This window comes from Nesoenas mayeri (assembly GCF_963082525.1).
Source record: "Nesoenas mayeri genome assembly, chromosome: 9".
Classification (NCBI taxonomy): Eukaryota; Metazoa; Chordata; class Aves; order Columbiformes; family Columbidae; genus Nesoenas; species Nesoenas mayeri.
Genome location: NC_137557.1, coordinates 6,741,419 through 6,766,610, shown reverse-complemented (window position 1 = coordinate 6,766,610; position 25,192 = coordinate 6,741,419). Strand labels below are relative to the sequence as shown.

Here is a 25,192-nt window from a genome sequence, read left to right as displayed (position 1 = left end):
TACAGCAAGCTCCTCCCCACCCTGAACAGGAAAAGAACAAATTAGAAAATAAAGAAATAAACCCAAAGCATCAGGATCTACGCAAAGCTTGGCACTTCGCACTTTGGATGCTCAGTTGAATGGAACTTAAGAAAAAGCAGCTCAGCCTCAGGAAAGGAAATCTCTTCAAAGCAATTTACCTCCAATACTGTAGGAAACTAAAAATAGTAATTGCTAGCTAGATTTGAAAGTTTCAGCTGCAACTGTCCCATGTCTGACTCAGATATTCTAGAGACCTTCTGGCAATGCTTTGTGGCTCCTGCTGGTATGCTGAAAAACAATAATATGCAAACAGGACCCCTAAGTTTCCAAAATGAGGCATCAGCCAAGTCAAACTGCTGGTTCAGGTTCTTTGAATGCACCTTCCCCGTGTTGTCAATACGGTTCGTTCCAGCCTCTCTCACCAGGATCACTCAAAAGTTCTCAATAACCCTTGCTGGATGCAAGGTAAGTGTGCTAAATCACAACAATTTAAAATCTCACTGCCACAGCTGTAGTGGTAATTGGAGTTTATGTAATTTCTTGTAGCGGGGGTGTGTGTGTACACTCACCTGCCTGCACGTTAGGTGGTTCATGCAGAATTTCCTGCAGATCAAAGAAAAAAATAAATCCACTCTTATAAAAATAGCATCTAGATCAACCCTGTGTCACCATGGACTGTGACATTCCCTCCGCTCAGAAATGCTAACAAATTAGGACTGAGATAACAGGAAGGAATGGGGGAAATACATAGATATATCTATATGTTTTTAGTTTGTTACATCTGAATAAGCGCTGAAAAACAAGCTTCTGCCAAATGTCTTTGGGAGTCTTTCCAGTGAAGACTTTTCAGGGACAGATCTGATCAACTGCAATAGCAGACAGCCAGGTTTAAGAGCTAAAGGAAAATACATGAAAAACGTAGAAGTCACCCTCCCTTCTCGAAAACTCATGCAGAGCTGGTCTCTGCTGTTAAAACCACAAGAAGAGGGGGGAAAAAGAACACAGCACATACTGAAACAGGGACTTTCCCTTTAAAAAAAAAATTATCTACGGCAAGACAAAACAAATAAATTAAGAGAGATCCTGCTGAAAGGCAGCATCTGCCTGCTTGGTGACTGAATGCAGCCTTGTGTGCATCTTGGGCAGGATGCTCCGAGCATGGCATGGAAGGTACAGCTCATCCGTACTCAGAAGGGGGATAAGCACCCCTGGCTCTCACAGGGTTAACCGCTCTGTTGCATGCATGAGCAAAAATTCCATGCCTTCTTGGCTTCCCCAACACTGACCCAGGGACAGGTCTGGTGCTCAGAACTTCCTTTGGAAAGCACTCAGGTGTATGAACATTTTAAGCCAGAAACGTGCCCTGGTTGCAGGTGTTTAGTGCTGAGGATCAATCCCTTCTTCCAAGGACTTCAAATTGCATTTTTTTTCCCCCCTCCATTTTAAAATTGCATGGTAAAGGGATGGACTCAACAAGGGCAGAAGGAGAGCCCAGTTACAGGTCAGCTTCTCCTTCCCCAAGGAGCATGGCCTCCCCAAGGCATCGCCCGTCACAACAGCCTTGCCCTCCGACCCTGAGTAAACATCTGCGCACGCTGCTTATTTGAGCTCCTATAACTTCGTTATCTCCTCCAGAACACCCCTAGGGCTAATTAGCGAGTTAATGGCATCATGTCAAGAGATAACACTATGTGTGGGGAGCAGGGAGAGGGAAGGTGGAAAGCAGTTGTGAAACAAAACCAGTTCCCTTCACAACTGCTGTGCAATATTGGTTTAGGAAGGGCGCACGAACCCCCTGGGGACTCTGCCCTCCGGCTGCTGAGCTCCATTTAATTAGAGAGCAAGGCACTCCTCTGGAGAGATTCAGCTCTCCAGCCAAGATGATGCAAGGTCCCCACGCTTTCCCCACCGTCTGCACAACCAAAATCCCTCCAGCCCCATCAAGGGAGGTCGTTCCCACTAACGTGCCAGCAGGGACTCACTGCCCACAGCCGGTGTACAATGCAGGGTGGGCACTGAACATATAGACAATTTATCAAAAGGTGTTGTCTGCTTATTCCTGCTGCTCCTTATATCTAATTTTTCCACTTTTTCTGTACCCTAGTGACTCTCTTGAAAGAACAGTTGCTTCCATTAAAAATGCTTAGAGATAAAAAGAAATAACAATTTGGACACAGAGGTCTTTTCAAGGCAGCTGAAAAGTCTCCAAAACCACTGTCCAGCAGACACTTTTTTACTGATGAGTGCAAAACCACACATCAGCAGATACTAATGCACAGAGACACGACCAGGGGACTCTGGAGGTTCAAGCCTCAGCCATTAACAGCTCTCTTGTTGGAGTGACAAACCTCAACATACAAACTGCATTTTTGCCTGGTAAGAACCTTTGGATGCTCAACACTTGACCTTCTCCCAACACATTTGTAAAATATTTTGCAAAATTAAGAGAAAAAAAAATCAAACAAAAAAAGTCTTGAGAATTGCCCCTGAGCAGCACAAACAGTCCCATCCCTCCTGCTACAGGTGGGATGGGGGATGGCACAAACCTGCACCCCAGCATGAGATAGAGGGCTCTGGCCAAGGAGAGGGAAAAAACAGAAGACAGCAAGAGATTAGAGAGTCTTTGTTTTAAATTACAAGATAGGAGCAACTGTTGACAGACCAGGGTTGTTCTTGCACAAGCAGTTGAGGGAAAAGTGTTGTTCTTCCCTTATCTTGTATAAACTACAGATTGCTCTCAGAAAACACACAACTGTTCATAAATGCACAATCACAGCAGCTCTTTCCAGCCAGCCTCTGCTAAACTGCCAACTCCCTCCCACTCAAGCCCTTGTACAATAATCCAATATTAAAAAAGTTATCAGTTTGCAATAATTTGAGAATAGTCTTCCAAACCTCTGGTTAAACCCTGACCCTGCAACTGATGGCTGTTTGTGCTTGTCATGTGAATGCATCACCATTATCCTATATTGTCCTGGTGTGTTGGGCCACAACATACACTTGGAGGAAGATGGGGAGTCTGTTTGTTCCTCACATACTATGCAGAAACATTTAATTTCTCAGTGCTGGTCTTTGTCCAGGTGCCATCTACCTGCTCTCACGTGACGTGTCTACCATTGGTACGGCAAGAGCCATCGGGTTCAGTTATTTGGCCAGAAACCTTCCCCAGAAGACTGATCACTTTAGTTTCTGACTTGTCTAATTTTAATCCAATTTGGACATCACCATGAGGTCCACCATACCCATCCATGTCCTCAGAGAGAAAGAAGAGTGCTTCAGGGCACCTTTTCCTTGTGTTTAAGCAAGCTGGAGATTAAAAATCCACACTTTTACAGTGAGTTACATTACTGAAAACTCCTTTGATCTTTCATTAATCTCTGCAAATTCACATGCTGGTTAGCAAAGAGTTCATTGAGCAGTGAGCGAACTAACCCATGCCACAAACCACTCCTTAATCTGTGTCTCAGAGATTGATTTGATTTTTTGTGACTGCCTGACAATTCACTCCCTCATTAATTTCAATGCTATCAAATCAGCAACAGTGAGGTGGAAAGCAGATGGTAGAGACATTCAAATGCACACATTACCTAGTTCAAAAGTTCCTCATGAAATATTGGGGAGAAAAAAAAAAAGTCATTAACAGGACTGTGGGCAGAATCTGCAGAACCGCAAAGCAACATATATAGTGAGACTTTAGATGCATAAGGCTTTCTTCAAAGCAAGAATCCCAATTAAAAACAAAAGCTACACCCCACAGCTTGCTGCAGCACAGTGTTGGACAAGAAGCAGGAGCAGAGCACAACACTGGGAGCACCCCAAGGTTTCTTTTAGCCTGAAAGGACCATCCTGTGAGTCTGGTCACTCCTCCAGGCAGGGTCAGTGCTGCAGCTTGCAACAGGGCTGTGAGGTGCTCTCCATCCTCCATCTATCTCACTCCACAAAGTGAGAGGTACCACAAAGCTCAGCGGGGTTTTCATTCAGCTGGAAATGGACAGCTTGATTCATCACCCTTCTCCCAGCTAACATGACAGAAGGGCCTCATTTCCCTCCTGCTGCCAGTTTGGATAAAAACTAAAAAAGTCCAGAGGAATGTGAACTTTGGGGACAGCCACTCCACTTCTGTTGGTGTCCAAACTGTGCTTTGTGGCTTGCTGAAATGCCAGCTGCCAAGGGGTTTACCACTTAAGGGCTCTAACCCAATCAAAGTGTTCCCAACAAATGATATGCTAAGTGTGTTTATAGTCTAAGGAAAAAAAAAAAAAGATCCTATCAATTAAATAGAAACATACAGTAAACTACCCAGCAAGACATCACAAACCTTAAACTTGCTCCAGAGGCAAAAATGCCTAGAGTCTGTTGCTCCAAGATCAAGATCCCTTTTAATTGTTTGTGCAGATCTTTTAAAGACATAAAATAAGCACTAATGCATTATTGCTCCATACTTATGCAAGGAGCACGTGCAGCACCATGGAAACCTCTGGAGGCATGCCTAGCTACACAGGGAAGATGTATTCTGAAGCAACTGCTTCTTTTGTTTGGAGGTATTTGCATGTAGGCAGATGACAGGAGTCGCAATTGCAACACTCTTCTACCTCAAGTGCTCGTAGCAATATGAGCCTGAAATTTAAAGCCAGCCCTCCAGAAGAGCAAGGCCAGAACAAATGCAAGACATCCCATCACACAGGGCTCTTCTCCAGTACGTTTGTGCTTTTCAGCTTAAAATTAGTTTATTCCTTCCCAAGATGAATGTAAAGTAAGATACTAAAGAGGCAGAAATATGTAAAGGAATTTTAAATATGCTTCCAAAATGAACTATAGTGCTACAGACAGATTGGTTTTCTTCAATATTCTTCAAAAATTCAGGGAAGTAGCATTAAAAATAAAACATGTGGTGTAATGATACTCATCAAGTGGCTGCATTCCTACAAAAAGAAATGCAGCCAGCCCTCGTCTGCAGCCAGAACCAGGGCAAAACAGCATAGGAAAGGGAACTAGTGAAAAATTATTTTAAAGAGACATAAATATATCTTTAGATCCTTACTACACACAGAATGAGAGAAGTCTTCAGGCTTTGGCCGGAGTGTACAAATGCTTGCCTTACGTGCAGCCTTTATCTGAAAGAATTGACCATTTCTGGATTTGGACCTGCAGCCCTAAATGTGATGATTAGATCATTTGGAGCAACTTGCACTGCAGAAGATTAAACAGTCAGCAGGAATACAAAGCCAAGCCTAAATTAGCCGAGCTTATGAGTTCAACTGCAAACATGAGAGGTGCTGGAGGGAAACTTCCAACAGAATAATGCATTTGCTCATTATGGAAATGCCTTTGCATAATCTCAACTTTCTTTGCACAGCTACGGAACGAACAAATACCCGCAAAGAAGAGAAACTTGGCAAGCTTCAAACTCTCTCAAGCACAAACCAGACAGTAATAAAAGCTTTGATCACATCCCTGTGCTGTACAAAGTCCTTCCTTCCTTTCTATGGTCAATCTGGGAATACTTAGGCATGGAAACAGCCAGCCACACGACACACTTCGCAGCATCTACTTATCAAATCAGCGTTATCCTCCAGGTGCAAAACCATTTCCCAACAAAATATGCAGGGCTGTGGCACCTGCCAGAGCCACGGGAAGAACACACCATGCATTAGTCAGCCCCTGCACTGCTCGGCCATGCCGTGCATGCCGCACCAGCTCCCTGGCCTGCTGTCAGTACACAGGGATGTCCTCCCTGCCCTGCAGTCCCACCACCCCTTAACCAGCTTTCATCCGCACCCTCAGCCATTACCTTGCAGCGAGTAGAGTTCTCTTCTCCTGGCCCAGCAAAAAGCTTTTAAGAAAGGAATTAAAAGTTAGAGATCAGAGCCTGCACTTTAATAGTGAAGTATTGGATAGGATGCAACAGACATCCTTCTGGACAGTGGGTTGGGTTTTGTTATGTCTGTCCGTCATATTCTTGCTCATTTTATCATGACCACAGTCCCTAGCTTGCACAGGTGATGAGCTCCCAGGGACCCAGGAATTCAGTTCATGGCCACCAAATACAAACTACTGAACTGGTTTACATAGTGCTAAGGCTGAGAGCACACAGAATAGATCTACCACCTACCCTGGCCACCTTGAACCAGGGCAGCTCTGCAGGGGCCTCAGTCCCACTCCTCTGCATCTCACTGGGCTGTGGGATGGGCAGGTACTCTGCACAAAGCAGCTGAGGTGGCTCCTCCATGAGCCTGCAGCAGGTTAAACCCAGGGAAGGCTTCTTGTTCCTATTAGAAAGCATCAAATACCAATGCCAAGATGTGCCATTGGCATGAGGTCTGAGGCTGAGAGCTTCAACACCTCCATGTCCTACATGGGCTGCATCCAGTCTCTCCTACAGCCTAGTTTCCTCCCTACTCTGTGTATAAAGGAGAACAGCAAAGTTACATAGTGGAAGCCATCACTTTAAAAACTATTAAACAAATGTAACTACTCGAAAACTTGTGCAGCGACCAGGCTTGGGACACCCACAGCCCATGAAGCTGAGGACCCAAACCAAGAAGGACACAGTCCTGTTTGAAGCACCAGCACCACCAATCCCCAGGGCAGAAACCCACCCCACGGGGAGCTCAGCATTGCCCAACCAAGCCACACACAGCAAATCCCCGTGATGATTTGCAGAAGATGAGGAATGGCAAATATATTAGCAAAACACACACAAAAAAAAAGAAAAACAAAAAAAAAAGGCAAGGAATTCTCTCTCCCTTTTGTGGAGAGGGATGGATCCAGGTTAAGAAAACTCTAACCACAGCGACTATCTGGGGAAAGGCATTCCACTGAACTGGTTAGGCAAGAGGCTGCGGGAAGACGGCTCGCTCAGGGGCATGAAAGGAAGGTATGTACAGGGGGAGGGGGATGAGCTGCTCCATCACTCGGGACAGCACTCCTGCTCCTGCCTGCAAAGTCCCCTGAGCCCTGGACATGCTGCTGGGATGGTGGCAGGAGACCTCCAGTCTCTGCAAAGCCCTCAAATAACACTTTTATCAGGATGCTGCCCTGCTGTAGTCCTTAGCCCAAAGCAGCTTTGAGTGCAGACTAGTATCTCTTAGCATCAGTGAGCAGTTTAAAGGACTTCTGAGGGATGGCGAAGCAAAGCAATTTTGCACCCGGTATGGCCAGCTGACAGCACACCGTGAGGGCTCCAGGGCAATGCAGGGGTTGTTGCTTGTTCCTAGAGAGAAGTCCCCAGACCCCTCCTCTCTGTAGCTCCAGAGCACTTAACCAGCCACACAAAAAAAAATAAAATCATCATATAACAATATAACATGGTTTCTAGCATCACAGGACACAGCCTTTGACACCAGCATTCCTCTTGAATGCAGGGAGATGGCCATCACCCCAAAGACCCCATGGTTGCTGGCTGCATCCTCAGTCAGGGAGGAGGCTGAGGACCACCTTTGGTGAAGCCTGACAAGTGGCAGGTGGCCCAAAAGGAGACACATTCAGCTTACCTTCGTGGCCATCTGCTGCTCCTTCCCACACCAGGGCCATGGCAGAGACTGAACATTCTCTGCACCCACAGAGACCACCAGCCCCTTGCTCTGGCTGTGCAAAAAGGCAGATCTCTGCTGGGATTTCCCAGCCTGTCTGTGGTTAATGCTGTGGGAGTGGATGAGGCACAGCAGCAGCCTCATGGACAGGCCACCCAGGACATTGTGAAAGAGCCAGTCACGAGGCACATAGTCAGTGCTGCTGACTGTCTAATATCACACCAGACCCACAAACTCCTTTCCTGTCCCCTCCAGCTCTTTTCATCCCAAGGTAGTGCTGATCACCAGTTTCTCTTATCCTTTTTCACATGGGACAAAGGAAGAATATTTCTTCCTTCCAGACAAGAGCATGAGAACTTCAAATCTTGGCTCAGCAAGACACGGAGCTGTAGCTCAGATGAGAGGCGTTTCTTTGTCACCCAACGTTTTCCTCCAGCTCCCTCCTTATATAGTTGCCTTTTCAAGGCAATGAACACAACTAGTGGGTGTTCAGCACGACAGGACTCATGCTTATTTTCCAGCCCACCGGTGGGACAATTTTTTCAGGCACTGCTGTGAAAAATATAGCTCCTTCCCCACTGCCAGCTCTGTTGTTAACAGGCAAATGTACCCCTAAAATTTAAATTAAAAAGAAAGAAAGAAAAAAAAAAAATCACAGTTCTCACCAACACAACTCTTGGAATCAAGGATGGACATATTTTAAGGCTGAAAGTTTCACTTCATAAGTTGCAAGAAGGTGCAGAGCTTATTTTAAAGGCTGGTTGGGATTGCCTTAAAGTCCACATAAGAACAATTGCTTTAAATAAGTCAGTCTTAATTGCTTTGCGCTTATTTAAGTCTCACACAGTGGTACATTTTGGAGAAAAGCTGGCCTTGCTCTTTTCCTAAGACAAATCTAACAATAAAAAGCACTCTGCCTTGATCTCACTGTTCATCTCCCAGGGCCCCTCTGTTTCTGCTGCATTCCTTTGTGTTTATCTGCCCTCTTCAACTCTGTGCTGCAATCAGCCACGTGTGGCACCTCGTGTCTAGAAGTGACATGGCTGAGGTTACAGGAGAGACAGGTGCAAGGGGAGCTCTTGCCCCGAAGCTATCCAAAGGAAAAGAGAAGCTGGAGGGGAAGAGGGTTGTAAGGTATTTCAGATTAAAGCCAACAAACAGCAAACACCTTGCCCCAGGCTACACATTCTCTGCCAACACAAGCTGCAGCCGCTGTGAGCCCCAGAAACAGCAAAGCAAACACAGACTTCTCTGCAAGGGGGAGTTGTCACCTGTCAGGGATGTTTGCAAATTTATAGGGAGGTGGTGGTGGTGGTAAGGGGAGTAAAAAGAGCTTTCCTCCTTTTAAAATACAGGCTGTTTGCACAGGTTTGCAATGCATATTTTGCTTTGTAAAGGCTTTTGTGCAGCTCTCAATTGAGCAAAGGTGCTGTCTTCCACCGAAGACAAACTGGAACGTTTATTAATGTACATGCATTAACGTACTCCAAGCTGCTGCCTTACAGTAAGGGTGAGGATGGGATGGAATTTCCCCACTCCCCCTTCGGCTTCTCGTATCTGTGAAAAACACATCTTAAAGAAGTAACCATGCAGCTCAACCTCTTCAGAAATGCCTCCTGCAAGGCTGGGATCAAACTCATCATAAGCAAGAAGTAACTGCACAACAAATCCTGCCTGCCGCCTTCTCCTAGTCCCAGTGCTCCCTTCAGCAGTGCTCAGAGACGACAAGGGGAATGGATTTTCCACTGATGTTTCACTGCACCACAGACACTGAACAAGGGTCTCAAGTGAGGCTGTAACCTCCAATAGTGCTCTGCAGGCAGCTCAGGGGAACTGGAGATGGCGAGGCTTTGCTAGCACTTGGTGCAGCAAGTCCTGGTTTGGCCGTGGAAAGAGCAGAGTTTTTGCTGCTGACCTTTAAACTGTTGGAGACTGTATTTTTAAGAGGACATAATTAGTTCAAACAGGACATTACCAACTAATTTGAAAAGTAGGAGCCGCTCTAGACATGGAGACTCTTTTGGACTAGCTGTTGAAGAAACATCATTTTACTGGAGCTGTGCTACAGAGGCAGAAAACACTGAGAAGCAGCCTTTGAGACCCAGACCCCGAAGGCCTGCACACCACCCCCCTACAGCCAGCATGAATGCAGAATCAAAAGATAAGCAGACTTGACATCAGTCACCTCTCCTTGTGCATTTGGAGTAGCTTCACCATGTTAGCCAAGCACATACCCAACCTCAAAGTGTTGGTTTTAGCCTTTGCAATCTTGCAAGGCAAGCAGAGAGCACCACGGTCTCCCCAGCAGGCAGACCAGAGACGCAGCAACTGGTCAAACCTTCTGGCACTAGGGATTGCAATCAGCATGATCTGGGAGCTCTGCCCTTGCAGATGAGATCCTCCAGGTTACAAACACTGACAGGATGCAGATTGCCAACACACCTTCATTTGAGCACATTAAAAATGATGGCTGACTAGCCAGGGAATTAACTGCCACAGTTTCTCAGGATGCAAACACAGAGGAACAAGAAAATGTATAGATACCCACACCGATTTCAAACCACACATGATTTTTACCCTAAAGTACACAAAATCCTGGAGGAACAGAAACAGGACATGAACAGCTCAGACTCCTGAAATACCTTCTGCTCCAGCCTGCAAGAATAGCACCTGGCTTCCTCACCAGAGTTATTGCTAAGAAAGAGATGGTTGGTTTGTGCCAAAGGCAATGAACCAGCAACCACCAGTGCCTCATCTGCATTCCAGTCTCAAGCCATACTGGTGAGACACCCATGACCAATACCTGTTAAAAACAGTACCTGGCTTTGTCTACTTAGAGACAGGAGGAAAAAAAAAATAATCATGGTCTGAAACCAAGTTGTCATTCATACCTGACCTTCAAGAAAGAAAACCCAGTGAAGAACATCCTGAAGCTCCAGCAGTACTTGGCAGAGCCAGGGTCCCAACCATCCCAACCATCCTCTGCAAGTGGGACAGAAGAGGCAAAGTGCGAAGGAACTCCCATGGTCAGAGGCGGTGGCCACAGCTCCTCCACCAAGACAGGGAAGATGGTCCCAGCACAATGCAGAATGAATATGTCCTGCAAAATCTCATCAGTCCCCTAAATTTAAGGCATTTCTTCTCACTACTCACCCACATTGGGTCATTCAGCTCCGTGTCCTGCACCCGGACGCAGTCCATGCTGATTTCTATTTTGTTTGTAGGGCCATTTTCAGATGGGCCATCGATGAAGTTCAAATCGATAGGCTGAACCGAGCATATTGGCCTGAAAAGAACAGAGAAATGCAGTTAAAATTGGCCAAAGTGTTTTCCTCCACTCCCAATGTGCTAGGGTGCCATCCAGAACTTAGGCATGACCAGGAACCAGTCTCAGGATAGAGTAATTAATTACTAATGAACCTCATCACCTGCTATGCTAACAGCAGCCCCTTAACAGGAAAGGGCCTGGAGGGACATTTCACTTGCTAAAAAAGAGGCAAGAGCACAGGAGTTAAATCACAAAGACAGAACTCATGGAGGATTTATAGCAGAAACTGTGTCAGCATCAGTCATAGCAACAGAATCAGTTCTATTTCATTCAACAGGCCTGACAGAGCAAACTCTGCACCATCTCCACCTCCTCTCCCTCCCTGGCATCAGCAAAGGAGGAAAACGTGCAGCCTGGACACAAAATAATGATGCCATTTTCTTGGGGGAAAATGCCAACCATCCACCTTAAGTGATCGTGTGCTAGAAAGCAGTCAGTTCAGCAACCACGGTCTTGAAGAGACTCAGTGTCACTGGTGATCTCTGCTCTGGTTTACTAGAGCCTGGATGAAGAACATCTTGAGAGCTCAAGACCTGTCAGTCATCATAGACTCACACCCACATCTTCTAATCAACAGGTAGAGAAGACTCCAAAAACCCCAACATCTGTCCCCTGAACAGCCTAATAGAGGCATCCTGTCCCAAAACACATTCTTTCACAGGTTCCACTTACTGTTCCAAGAAGTCCCAGATATGCTGGAGCACCTCTGGACTGAGGAATTCCCTGGGCTGCGAGTTCTGGGACATTGCTGATCGGTAGTAACTCTCCTTCCAGGAGAATTGGCTCGGAGTTTCTACAAACCTTAAAAAACAAAAGCAAAAAAAAAAAAAAAAAAAAAGAAAATAAAAAAAAGAAAAAAGAAAACACACACAAAGATATGTTGAATGCATGAGCCCAGCTTGATGAAAACCCATAAATAGAAGCTATTGTGTGAAAAACGAGACACACTGAATGCCTGGAACATTCACAGCTGTACAACGCACATTCCGCACTGCTGCAGATGCTGTATTTAGACGGGAGAGAATTTGGCCACCCTTCCCAATAAGTTAAATACCCCTCAGAGTGTGATGGGATGCTGCATCACAATAATCCCAGAGAAAACAAACAAACAAAACAACGCAAGTACTTTCCACTTTATCCCCAAATAATCAACTTTCCATATAAAACAGGTAATCTTTGAAGCCAGTGGAACACCTAATGAGTGACCCCACTCTCCCTGGCTGGTAGCCTCTCTAGATTGCATGCCCTTGGATGATTTAGGTGACTTCTATACCCAACCACTGCAGCTGAAGTCTTGGACTAAAATAAGTATTATTTTTTAAAAAATGAATAATATTTTAAAAAAACCGCTGCTTTTTTGCTTTATTTTCTATGGACATAAGTTCCATCACATCGGATTGTATCTGCTTGTCTACTGCCTTCTCACCTCCAATAATTTCTGAGCCCAACTGGCTGATTTCCGCCAGACCTGCTAATTACCTTGGCCATTTTTATCCCCTTAAGCTCCCACACGCCTCACAGAAATAGGTGGGCCCAAGAGGAGCAGTGACGAAGCCAGAGCACTCGCGCCTTCCACAGCTGCACATTCTCATCCCACTGGCCAATTTCTAAATTCAAACACAGCAGCTTTTATACCCGTGTCAAAATACTCAATGGCTGCATGGATGTAAGGGGGAGTGGGAGGAATTTTTTGAGTGTATTTGCAGTTGACAAAAACTTAATTAAAGTACAAGGCAGGTGACTGCCTTTCCTGCTACAAGGATGGGGGCACCCTGCAGAATTTTCATATTAAAGGGCTGTTTCAGCACAATGCAAGTGAATGGTCTTCCTGACAGGAGAATGGCTGTGGAAGGAGCCAAGGCTATAAATGGATTCCAAAAAGAACTGGACTAACATTTGGGTTGGCACATTTTGGTGCTATTTAACACAATGGTCTAAACAAACTGCATGGGAGACCCTAATTCATTAAGCTGTCAAAATTAAGTAAGAGTGTTTCAGAGGAAGGATCACACTACAGTTGTTATTTTCCTCTAAATTATCCTGAAGTATCTATTTCTGGATGCTGTCAGAGAGGGAACTAGCTCTCTTTACTGAATTTGTGTGGCCTCTTATGTTTTGAGGATGACTCTGGTCTACAAAAAGCAGGGCTTTCCTCACCTCTGCTGCCCACAGAACTACATGGTCTTTGAAAAGAGCAGATAGTTTTCCTAAGCTAACAAAAATCAAAGCACTTTTGGCCCCCAGAGCAATAGCAGAGCAGAGAAAACACCAACATCCTTTAAAAGTTAATAAATAGCCAGAGAAAAAGGTAAAATTCAGAATTGTCATAGCTAATAGCTCTGTCTCACATACCCACACTACATGTGAATAAACGCTATCAAATCCTCAGAGAACAGCAGTTATCCCACAAAGTATCAGAAATTACTCCTTTCAAGCTTTCAGTCTGGTAAGGCACTTTCAAGAGTGCCGTATTGAAACGCAGAACAACAGATCTGGCCTAAAGCCTGCTATGTAAGATGGCAACCAATGCTACTGTGAGCTTTGGAGGGGAGCAATGGGGCATGCATGCCCCCCAACCCACTCTGCCACTAAATCCACAGACCCCAAGCACTTCTTGATACCCTGCACCCAGTTCCGACCTCCCAGGAACAGGCAGAGAAACCCCACAATGGGTTCTCCCAAATCACTGAAGCGTTCACTTGTAACGGTTATCTGCTGGTTATCACAACTGCCCTTGACTTAAAAAAAACCCACTTTTAACTAATGAAGTCCAAAGGTAGTGACAACCATCCACACCATCTCATTACTAGGTACACAAGAACTAGCTTCACCAAACCCAGGCATTTCCTCAGAGACCTTCTTTCCTTCAAGAAGTCTCAGTGTGATGAGGTTCCTGCATGCCATGACATGTTCCAGCATTGGTTCACAGCTGCACAAAGTCCTGGGTCACAAGAAGGCAAAGCAATCGGTTCAGCCCTTGTGGTCCCATTCAGCAGCAAAGCAGAAGTTGCTTCATGTAAACCTACCCCAACCAAACACTCTTCACAGCACCCACACCCTGCAGCGCAGGAGAAGATGGATATTAGCTGCACGGTCTGATAAAACCAGGTTTGTTATTCCACACATGTGAAGCCAGCAGAGCTGTTGGAAAGAGTCACACAACTTCAAGACACAACCCCTGCATCCCTGTACTAAACACACAACTCCAAATTTCTCCAGAGAGGAGTTTTCCAGCTGTGTCATCTTTACCCTGTACTTAACTAAACTACTGGCTTAATATTGCTAAGAAAAGCATTATCAGATTTTACCTGATGGCCAAAAAGGCATGTTTCCCTATGCCAAGCAAAAGAAGTTCCCTGCTTAATACTTTCACAGACACAAAATTTGAGTCCTTCCATACTCTCTGCAACACCTTTACTACCTCTACAGCTCTATTTCCAAAGGAGGCTGCAGGATTAGGTGGCCAGCCTTGGCAAAGCACCTGTGAGAAGGCTACAGCATTACAGAGGCAGTGAGCATTGCTTTTTACCCAGCTTGGTGCATCCTGCTCTCAGGTGGGAAAGAGCTGTCAAGGTACGAGAAAACCAAATTCAATTCAGCACAAAGCTATATGCAAGCTAAACCGTCTTCTTCCCTGTGATTTTAATAAAATGTAAACTTAGTGCCATTTTCCTTAACAAACAGCCTTCAACATAGAGGAGCAGCCTCTCTGTCTGCTAATCAACATACCTAAGTACCCAAATTTGCTCTTCCACAAGAAAATAACAGCTAAATCCTAACCAAGATCTATGCATAAATTTCACTGCTCTAGTTAGTTGTCTTCTCCCATATCAGCAAACATTCTAACTTCAGGAAAATAATCCCCAAGTGCCTAAAGTTGATCAAAAGATAGCAGTAGTTTGCATTGTTCAAACTGCCCCTACCAGCTGCTTTTTTATTAACAGATATTTAAAAACCATCCCCTTTACCTGCAACCAGAAATCCCAAAGTGCATTGTAGAAGGTGACACTACTGAACACAGCCTGTTACACCAAACCATGGACTATGACAGGACAAAACATGGTAGCAATTATCATCTAGCTTGCCCACTGCCTTAAGTCTACAAACTATATGCTTAATTCCCTGCATTAGCTGCTGAAATAGTTGGCAGGCAGCTTGCCACAAGCATCAGAGGGCACTAATGGCACCAGGTTGGAAGTACAGAGGGATTTATAGCCCCCAAACTGCAAGCTGGATAGGACATTGCACACACAAGCCCCTTCTTTAAAAACCACCAGAATTGTTAATTAGTTAACAGAATTATTATTTAGCAGAAATAGCAAGTTAAATCTTCTCTGAGAAGCAGCACCTCACCAAGAGCACAGGGTTTTCTGGCACAGTGCTAAGACACTGCTCCTGCCCCACTGAATCCCAGCACAGGTTTCAAACAACAATTCACTCCCCCTACAGTCTAGCTCAGTTCCATCCTATTTATTTTGCTGAAGCACGAGCAGCCTAGACTCCAGGTGAAAGCATTTTCCAGATTCACACTGTGAGCTGAAGCCTTACGCATCCTGATTGTTCTGCTGTCTCCTAATTATTTCAGGAGGTTCTGGGTGTTACACCCCCCACACCGAGACTGCATCCCAGGTGATTCAGTTTGCCATCATGCTGATGAGCTAGACCTCTGCAAAATATGGTAGCGAGAGCAACATACCCCTGTAGCTGTGCCCACACAGCACTCAATTTCAGAGTCTCACAGAAGGCTGGGAATGTTAAACAAAACACTCAAATACCACTCCACCAAAAATCAACAAACAAACAAACCAACCTTGGCAAGCACAGCATTTGCCTTTCACAACCTTTAGACCATTTGCACTGCTATTGCCTTTCCCTGGAGCTGAGGGTCCCAACATAGTTGGAAACAAAGCCCCAACTCCTTGGCCCAGCACAACATAAGCTAGTGGCAAACTAGAGAGAAAACAAGACAGTTCTGCTCCTACTACCTCCCTGTAAGCGCATGCTTTCCACTCTTGACCACATTTTCCTCCTTCCTACCTTCACATCAAAGACATTAAAGTAAAATAACAAAAAAACACTTTCCACACCAGAAAACAGTGACAGAGAACTATTAAACTCAACTATTGTAACACAACAACACTTCTCACCCAAAAAGCCACTTTTCAATACAAATATTCTTTCTTAGAAAGGGCTAAACCCAAAACACCAAGTGTGACTTACTGTTGGGGAGAAAACAGGAGCTCCTGAGGAAAGCAAGACCTGGGTTTGATAGAGAGCATGCACAGCCCCTCCTCTATAGCTTTAACCTTAAAGGCAGATGCCACCTGATTTCACTGATACAGGGTCAGGTCTGATGCAGCTCAGGCAGTGCTGTGGTGCATGCATGAGTCCAGCAACCTCCTTCCAAAAAGAAAGACTGTCACAATCAAGAGGTAGCATGTTTTTTTTTGTTTGTTTTGTTTTTTCCCTTCAAAATAGGCTTGGAGCTTTAACACACTGAACTGCACCCAGGTTAACAGTAGAGTTTATGGGGAAACCAGAAATTAATAAGGTATCTCAGTGATTTGGTTTCAAGAGATTTAGGCACCTCCAGTTCTCCTTAGTTTCCCTTAAAAGCTGGAGCCCTGGGTGGTTTGTTTCTCCTGCACAGTGTACAAACTCTCAGAAGCAATCAGTGTGGTTTACATATGCTAGACTTCATGGCTTCACATTGGTATAAACTCCATTGTAAAATTTTGTAAGAAGAAGTATTTCACAGTAGGGATGAGCAAAATGATTTAGAGCTTTATTTCTGCTTGTTGCTAAAGTTACAGGATGTTGCTTTCCACTTCTCCCCACCAAATGTCTATGAATGGTGTACAATTTTCTATCACTGGATCTGTAGTTCTTGGTCAGTGGACAAGCAGGTGGGGACAGAAGTTTTTCTTTGCAAGCTACAGATTTTTCTGGTTTTTTTTCCACAAGATATATTCCTCTAAAGGACCTTCTAGCGGAGTACTTAGGAAACCTTGATTCAAAGAGAAGAACATCTTACTCTTATAAAGAAAGCATTTGCACATTATACAAATGAACCCAAAGAATAATTAATGGTCTAAATAATGATATCTAATGGCTCATTTTATTCATAGCTCTCAAAGTGCTCTACAAAGGAAGACAGTATAATTACTCCTATTTTACCTGTGGGAAAACTAAGGCACCAGGAGGTCATAGTATTACTCATCATTACTTGGCGAGCCTGTTGTGCAGCCAGAAATACAAACTTGGTCACTTGAGTCCCAGTCTGATGCTTCTCAATAAGGAACTAGTGATTTCAGGTGTCTGGATAGAGAAATTCAAAAAGGCCCCAGTTTCTTCAGGTAGAGTATGCACTACACTTCCCAGAGCAAAAAGCCTTTAAACCTCATTTATCGTCACTAAAATGCTGAAGTCCAGCAATGAAAATGCTGTGTCCTGCTTTAAGCCACACTCAGAGTTCAGGGTGGAAGTAGAATTCAAACCCAGATGTCCAGGCTAAAAACTAATCTTTTGTCCTGAATGCTTAAAGCAGTTAACCACTTAACAATCCTTAATGCATACATAGATTAATATATTAGCTCTAAATTGGCTCAGAGTGTGGCCTGGATAAAGAAGTAAGTCACAGAACAGTGAAGCTGGCAGCTCCAGCAATCCCGATCCTTGTGCTGGTCCCTGCCTTCTGCAATTACACCTTAAAATGCACCAAAAGCAACAGTTAACAAACTATTTAAAGTTCATGAGCATTACACTTAATTGCCTGAATCTTGGTGTTAGTTGTATTTTTAGTTCTTGAGTGGGGAGGGGGCTTCTTTTCAGGCCGCTCCCTTAAAACGTGAGGAACTTGGCAGCTCTTGTCCTGCTGGAATTCCCCCTGCTCTGCATTTTAACACTACAGTCAGTGATTTGTAGACACTGCTACCTAATGAAGTTCACAGCTGCTCAAGAGGAGAAGGAAGCGGGGTCTGGCAGCACGGGACAAGCGTGCCCCTGTCAGGCAGTGTCATCTGGAATTCCCCAAAACCTGGAGCACGCTTGTCCCCCACGGCCACATCAGCCACCCTTGGCCAGCGAAACACACTCTGGGAGCACCGTTAGAGACCTCTGGTAACAAACAGTTTCATTGCCGTGAAAGGGGGGGGCAAAATGAAAGCCCATGGGTAGACAAGCAGGCTCTCACTCCCTCGGAGACGAGATTGCTTTTGAATTTCAAGGATCTGTATTTCACCTCTATCTATACCGCTTTCTCAGTTTACTTCACCAACAAGCAGCCACCCCTTCCCAGCATGAACTGCACTGTACGACGCATTATCCCATTTCTTCCTCTGCCTCATGCCATATTCCAAGGTCTTGTCTCAGGATAGCCCAAGAGAGACTGACTCCCATCTCAGCAGAGGCAGGTCCTGCTGAACTGCACTCACAAGTATTCATTCTCCTTTAGATTTCCATCCCAGCTTTTAGACTTTGACTTTTAAAATCTAGACTTAGAGCAACATCTTTAAATTCTTCAGATTTTTCTCCCATATAACATTGCTCCCATCTGTTTGTCCTATAAAATATCGTTGGAAGAAGAGTGAAGGATGAATGGGTTTGGAAGGGCGAATGTAAGGAATAACAAACTCCAACACCCAGGATGTTTTGAGACAGAATAGAACTTCCACCCATTGTTCCACTGTCCATTCTTTTTTTTCCCAGATCCTGCATTTTTCAGATGTTTTCCAGATCCAATATGCGATCTCGCTGAAAAACGTGTGGCACCACTGTGGGTTATGGGGAGGGGCAGCTGAGAGAAAACCAGTCCAGTGACACAGAGACGTACATTAGAAAACAAAAGAAGATAAATGCCCGAAGGGTGAACCCTCATCTCAGACATAACCACCAACCAAGGAGATATCAGGAACACAAGAGGGAACCCGGAGTGACAGTGGTGAAGGGCTCTGTGACACAGACAGTGTCCTATAGCATCCATTGAGGACAGCCTAGGGAGGATTACCAGCTTCTTTCTATTCGCTAGGCAGGCCTTGCATTGTGCATGCCTTGTTTCAGCTTTGAGATATATGATATTTAGGGGAATTAAAGCAATTCTATCTCAGAGGAATGCTAATTGCATGACTTATAAAATCTCTGTGTTCTGCTAGAGTGTAGTGTAACAGCGCATCCTGATCTCTATGATCTCAATTTCTTCTTTGGAAGTGTGTGTGAGCAGAATGGAAAGGTCTATGAAGGGATCATTCAGCTTTCTGGTTGCTCTTTACTCGAGCCCTCAGTGCATGAGCAAGACTGACCTATATCAAAGAAAGTGAAACTGGCTGCACAGAATGATCCTCCTAGTTCACTGTGCTGAAAAACACAAGGGGGATTTTCTTCCATTCATCATCTTCTTTCAGTTAGAGTCATCCTGAGTAAAACTATGCCCACAGTGGATGCAACACTTGCAGCTTGGTGGCAGCCCCTCAAAGCACGTTGTATCACCACACCAGCGCCCTGCTCCAGTGCTGGCCGCAGAGCTCCTTTGGGAGAAAAGGGCTCCCTCTGATTCACAGTGCAACTGTGCTGATGGCTTCTCAGACTGGGCACTGCATGGCCTGCTCCCCGGCGACCACTGGGAACGGCTTCTGGAAGCAGAATGGGTTCAGAGCACTCTCAGCAGCACATCTCCTACCTATCATCATGTCTGCTACCTACACGTCATCTCTGTCAGCCTGACTACAGGGACCACTTCTACATAATAGAGGCATTTTTTTGTCCTCAGGACTTCAGGCAGCTGATCACTCCACCAGCACTAGAGCAACTGTCCCCTAATTATTGGAGCAAAGTCAATACTATTTTTTTTTTTCTCCACAGATTCTTCAGCATCTTGTGAACTTTCCCAGACCCCTCTCTTATGTCCCACTCAACCTTGGACAACCCCTTCTCCACACTCCCCTTCTCACACATCCTTGGAAACTACCTCCTCACCCAGCCACGGACATGCCCTCCCCTTCTTCTCAGCCCTGACACCCACTCCCTTTCTCAGCAGGGGCCAAGAGAAATGAAGCTCTGGTCAAGGTGAAAGCACCTCCACAGCAATTCCTCCGCCTGGCCACTGCAATGAGTGTTTTCTAGTCTGAGGTACAGAGCCCTTGGAACCTTCAGAAGCCTGAGAGACCCATGTTGGGAAGTCCAGAGTTAGAGCACAAGGCTGGGGCTCAGGACACCCAGCTCAACCCCTGGTCAGCTTTCCCATCTTTGCCCTTCCATTCCTCCAGTAAGCAGTGCCACCAAACCTGTAAAGCACACAGAGGCCTGTTTACCATCATTACGCCTCCAGGGAAACATGTTCCCAAGACTTTCCAAATTTAAGTAATTAAAGAAAATTTGAATCTCCATTCATTTTTAAAAACCATTAAACCCAAAACCAATCCAAAAGCAGCTGCAAATGTACTATTTTGTAACTCAGTTTTCCAGTCAATCCTTTCCCCAAACCTATTTGCAGCGCTGGTTAACAGCAGTGCCCATCTGGAGAGGGAGGAGTCCGAGCTGCTGGGCAGAGGTGAAAGCTTTTACTGCCATAAGTGAGAAAAGCCTTCTCAAAAGCAACACAAGCAGGAAAAACCAGGCCCAGCCCTCAAAATTCTGAGGTATTTTTAAGCCAAGTCCAAAAATAAGTATTGTAAGTTAAATGTTACAGGCAAACTGTTCAGACACTACAAATCATTTTCAATTCAATTAAAAAAAAATCACTTTGTGCTAAACAATAGACATGATTTGCTCAGGTTTAGATACCCAGCTGAACATGCACTTGGGTCTACCTTTCAAAGTTCACTGCAGCTCAAGACTTTTCACAGTCAGTTAGCCAGCCCTGACAGGTTTTCAGCAGGACAAAGGGAGACACGTCTCCTCCCCAGGTACAGGAGAGGACATCATAGACCTCAGCTGAGAGATCTGCTGGGTCGGTGCCACCTCCAGCCCCGCTGCCACATGTCAACCTCTGCTGCCCACCTGCAGGTACAATTAAAGACAGCAGGGATCAACTTTTATGCCTCCAGGCGGGATTGCCTAACCCCAAATCACCCCATGACCCACTCATCCACCATCAATAATGATTTGCAGCAGGTGCCTGGAGGAACGTCCACAAGCTACCAGAGAAGACGACCTGGAGATCCCCATACTGTTGCATTCTTCTGCACAGTATGGGGAGACCCCTCATCTTTTCTAGAGGCAGAAAAAGGCAGGTGTAAAACTCCCAAAGCAGCCTAAACTAGCTAGCTGCGTCCTTTCCTGCAGCATCACTGAATATTAAAAGAAAGCAACAACCCTAGAAATTAAAACAGTCAAGGTCATTTTCAAGAGATGAGAGTCATGACAAAATACAGCTATTACAGGCTTTCATCTTCAATTTTTGTAGTGATTTTAGGTACATAATAAGGAAAACTGAAAAGCTGTGAAGAGGCGATGGCCAGAAATCTGACCTTCCTGAGGCTTGCTGAATCAAATTCTCTCTTTTGAGCTTTGCTCATCAGTATTTTTTCCAGTGAGCACAGCATTTACCCAGTAACAATATCTACAGCAGTTCATTGCTGTTCATTTTTTACAAGGAGCTTGTTTTCAATATTTCCCACAGGAGATGAGGAGGCCTGGGTTTTCTTTCTTTTATCTATCGTCTGCTGAAATTTTGCAGTGTTGAGCATAACTAGCATCTCTCAAGTTTCACTAGTTTACCTCCATCACACCAATACAGAGACCACAACAGAGAATGAGAAATCACTTTATTATTACAGATTGTAAAATAATTCATCCAAGCGCATCAGAGCTTCAGAAAGGCGGTGGGGGTTTTAGGAACTGGCTTTCATTAGATACTATAAGGCTCTGAAAGAGGCCAGAGCTAGGGAGGAGGGGTGGGGGGGGAAACAACAAAGAAAAACCCCAAGGCACTAACAGAAAAGTTCCACTTGAACCAGGGTACAGCAGCAAGGAAAGACCTCAGCTACAACCACAGCACTGTTCTGGCCCAAGTTCAAGGTCTGGTTTGTGTATTATCCCTTATCTACATACAAGCACATTTTTCAGATATAGTGTAGTGTGAACACGTTAGGCATGGCCTAGGCTGAGCTTCTTGCAGTTCAGTCTACCACCAGATGTCCTGAGCTCATCTCTTCCTGAGGACTGTGGACCATCAGAGCAAGTGCCAGCTGCAGGCATCACATTGCCAAGCAAACTCAAGAGTAAACCCCAGATGAAGGGTTCACCATGAGCGTGGCCAGTCCCTCAAGCCAGGGACAGGCACTGTACTGGGTAGCTGCCAGGGAGAGATCTCTTTGGGTTCCTGACTAGCTTGCTTGTTAACGAAATAAAAACAAAATTATGTGGGGCAAAGAGCACCTGTTAAAATCTAGGGAGCAAAGCCAGAGCAGTATTTCTCCCAGAGAGTAACAGGGTTAAACTAGGGAAGAAAAACAAACAAACAAAACCCCCCACACATTAGTTAGTACCTATTTTAAAAGACACAGTCAGAATCCAACATCATCTCGGATGCACTGCTCATGCCTGCAGAGATGAAATCAGGCTCAGTGCTTCTCCCAGGGAGTGCAGGGATGAAGTATCATCGGAAGAACTTCCATACTGCTGATTTACATGCTCCAGACTGTGGTATACAGATAGCACCCAGCTGAGCAAATAATAGGTTATTTCAAGCACAGTATTCGCTATTTAGTAAAAGATACACACGTAGAAGTATAGTGTATGGGAACTGATAGAGTGATTCTACTAGATATGGTGCATTTACATGGAGCCCTCCCAACGCAGCTCCAAAGAAGCTGTGAACACTTGGTGCACCGTGCAGCTGCTCCTGACCACGAGGTGTGTGTGCCTCATTCAGCCTGCTGCCGCGAGGCTTGGTGGAAAAAGAGGAGACTTTTGCAGCATGTGACCATGGACTTCAGAAAACTGGGTGAGTCCAGCTCGGATCTCCAGCTGTCCGACTGCCTTCCGCGTCTGTGGGATGAAGATGCTGGGTGTAGATTTGTGGGTCAGGGCCGAGGTGCTCAGGGGGCTGTGCTCTCAAATCTGGTCTTGGCAACGGGCTAAACTGAGTACCCGTTCTCACAATCCTGCACCAAAGAACATTTCTGGGCTGTTTCCAACCTGCAGGAGAGACAGCAAGGGGCTTCTGCTTCTTTTCTCCCTGGTAAGGAAGTTTTAATCCCCTCCAAATCTTTCCTGAGCACTGATGCCATCCGAAAGCTTCCAGAGACAAACAAAATGAGAGATGCAAGATTCAGGTCCCTCCCACCTTTGCTACAGCTGCATCCACTGAACTGAGTGAGGTTTTCTGGACCAGACTAATGGAAATACTCAGACTCCATGGCATGGCAGAGGTGAACACAGCATGGGCTTTTCTGGCTGCGCTTGCAGCTACGATTGCTCACGCTGGGGTTGCAGCCCTGCAATATGCCCTGAGCTTTCTTTAAAACCTGGTACACGTTTCCTGCAAGCAGCCTCCTCCCTGCTTGTGCCATATCACTATTAGCAGCATTAAAGGCGCACAGTCCCCAGGACATGATCATACTCCGCCAAGAATGAAGTTTCTTTTAAACTTGCTGAGATTTTTGATGTGTGAGGGAATCAGATCCTTTCTCTGCCAGGGTCACCCCAAAAGCTCCTGGGGTTTGTTTGCCCAAGTGCTTGGTGTGCTGCAGCTACAACCCCAGGGAAGGTGCTGGGCACCCCCCCACACCGAACAGCAGGCACAGAGTTGCCGCAGTCCCAGTTCATATGGGACAAGTATTCCCCACAGAGAACATGAAATACGTTATTTATCTTTTTTTAACGAGAGGAAGGTCTCAGACTGTCTGCTGCAAAAGACTGGTGACATTCTGGGTTGAGCCAGGTAAGACTCTTGGCTCCCTAAGGCACCTGTTCTTACAAAAGCTGCTTCAGGCTTTAGTTGCACAGTCTTTTCTCTGTGAACTGTTTGGGGGACTTTCAAAGTCCCTCCCTCAAACACTCTGGAGAAGGCTGAATTTTACAAGAATATAAAATAAATCATCACAATAATACAGAAACTCCCCAGAACTCTTCAGAAGCAGGAAACTGTAAACAGCAACATCCTGTATTTCAGTAAATAATTAAAATGCAAAACAGAAACACCAGTGAAGCAGATGTTAGGTACAGATTCCTGTAATACGATTTTGCTTAAAGCTCCCAGTTGTTACCCTCACATCCAGCCTGCTAAATCTGATGTTTTGGATGATGTGTTTCTGATGTTTTGTCCCACTAGCGATACTTCTATAGGAAAATCAAGTCTTCTGCAAAATACCATGCTGGCTGCATTTTTTAGCAAGTAGCAACTTCATGGCACGCCAGCTACTGCTAAGCCCAAGGGCAGAGAGAATCCACCTCTCAAAAATAAGAGCAGCTTCAAAAACCTTCCTCTGTGTCACAAAAGAGCTGCAAGACAGGGCAGATGAAGGACAAAGAATTAAGAACACATTATAGTCCTGGAAGACAAAACAAATGACCTGTTTATCAGAAACACTACAGGTGTGTAAGCTATGCTGAGTGCTCACAGGATCTTCACTTTTGCAGCTATACCTGGTGCTAAAAAATTACAGGGTTGACTCCCTATAATTTTATCAATACATTGCCACACTTAATGTGATTTATGATTTTTGCTTGTGATTATCTTAAAGCAGTTAATTCTGGAGTGCTATGAATAGAGAGTGTCCCATTCCATCGAAAACAGGAATGATGTTTCCAGCCTGTGTATTTTAAGAGGAAAGTTCGCAAATATGAATAAGAAAACTAGGAAGACAGCGCGAAGGATTTTTATTGTTTGATATTACTGTTTTTTGTATCCTGTATTTGAGCACTTAATGCCCATGTTAACTCTCAGAGCCAGCTGAACTACAATTTCACAGCTGTCACAGCCCTCTCAGAGACCCCATTGACAGCAAGCACAGCAATCCCACTGTTCTGTCCCTCCAGCTCTGGGTCTTGCTTCTGAGTTTAGAGGCCGACGCTGCTGGCAATACACAGCTGGGCAGCTGCTGCTTGCAGCATCCAGCTCACCAACATGCTGCAAGATTCTTTCCATGCATTTTTTCAGCACACATTGACTTAGATGTGTGCCAACATTAATAAACCAGATAGGCATTGAGCCTCCCAGGGCAAGGTTTTATAAGCAGAATTATTTTTATGTTGCAAAGAGCCTACCGAAGCCCCGATCACTTACTGCAGGGTTTCCCCCTTCTCACCCTTGGAGGTGGCTGCTCTCTTTATAGCTCCATGCATTAACCAAATTCCCCTTGCTTACATGCAT

General features: G+C 45.1%; 1 protein-coding gene across 4 annotated transcripts in view; it reads right to left on the bottom strand.

Moving 5' to 3' along the window:
• Window positions 1-25,192, bottom strand: part of TP63 (tumor protein p63) — a gene marked incomplete at both ends in the record, with an annotated part of 103,254 nt that overhangs the window by 71,695 nt on the left and 6,367 nt on the right. For 2 of the 4 annotated variants that reach the window (XM_080349628.1, XM_080349629.1), the window contains 2 exons: window positions 10,707-10,839; window positions 11,554-11,682. In XM_080349628.1, the coding sequence (XP_080205754.1) occupies window positions 10,707-10,839; window positions 11,554-11,682 (262 nt within the window). Of the gene's footprint in view, window positions 1-10,706; window positions 10,840-11,553; window positions 12,080-25,192 lie in introns of those variants that run through there. The other 2 variants (XM_080349626.1, XM_080349627.1) reach the window with 1 other exon arrangement.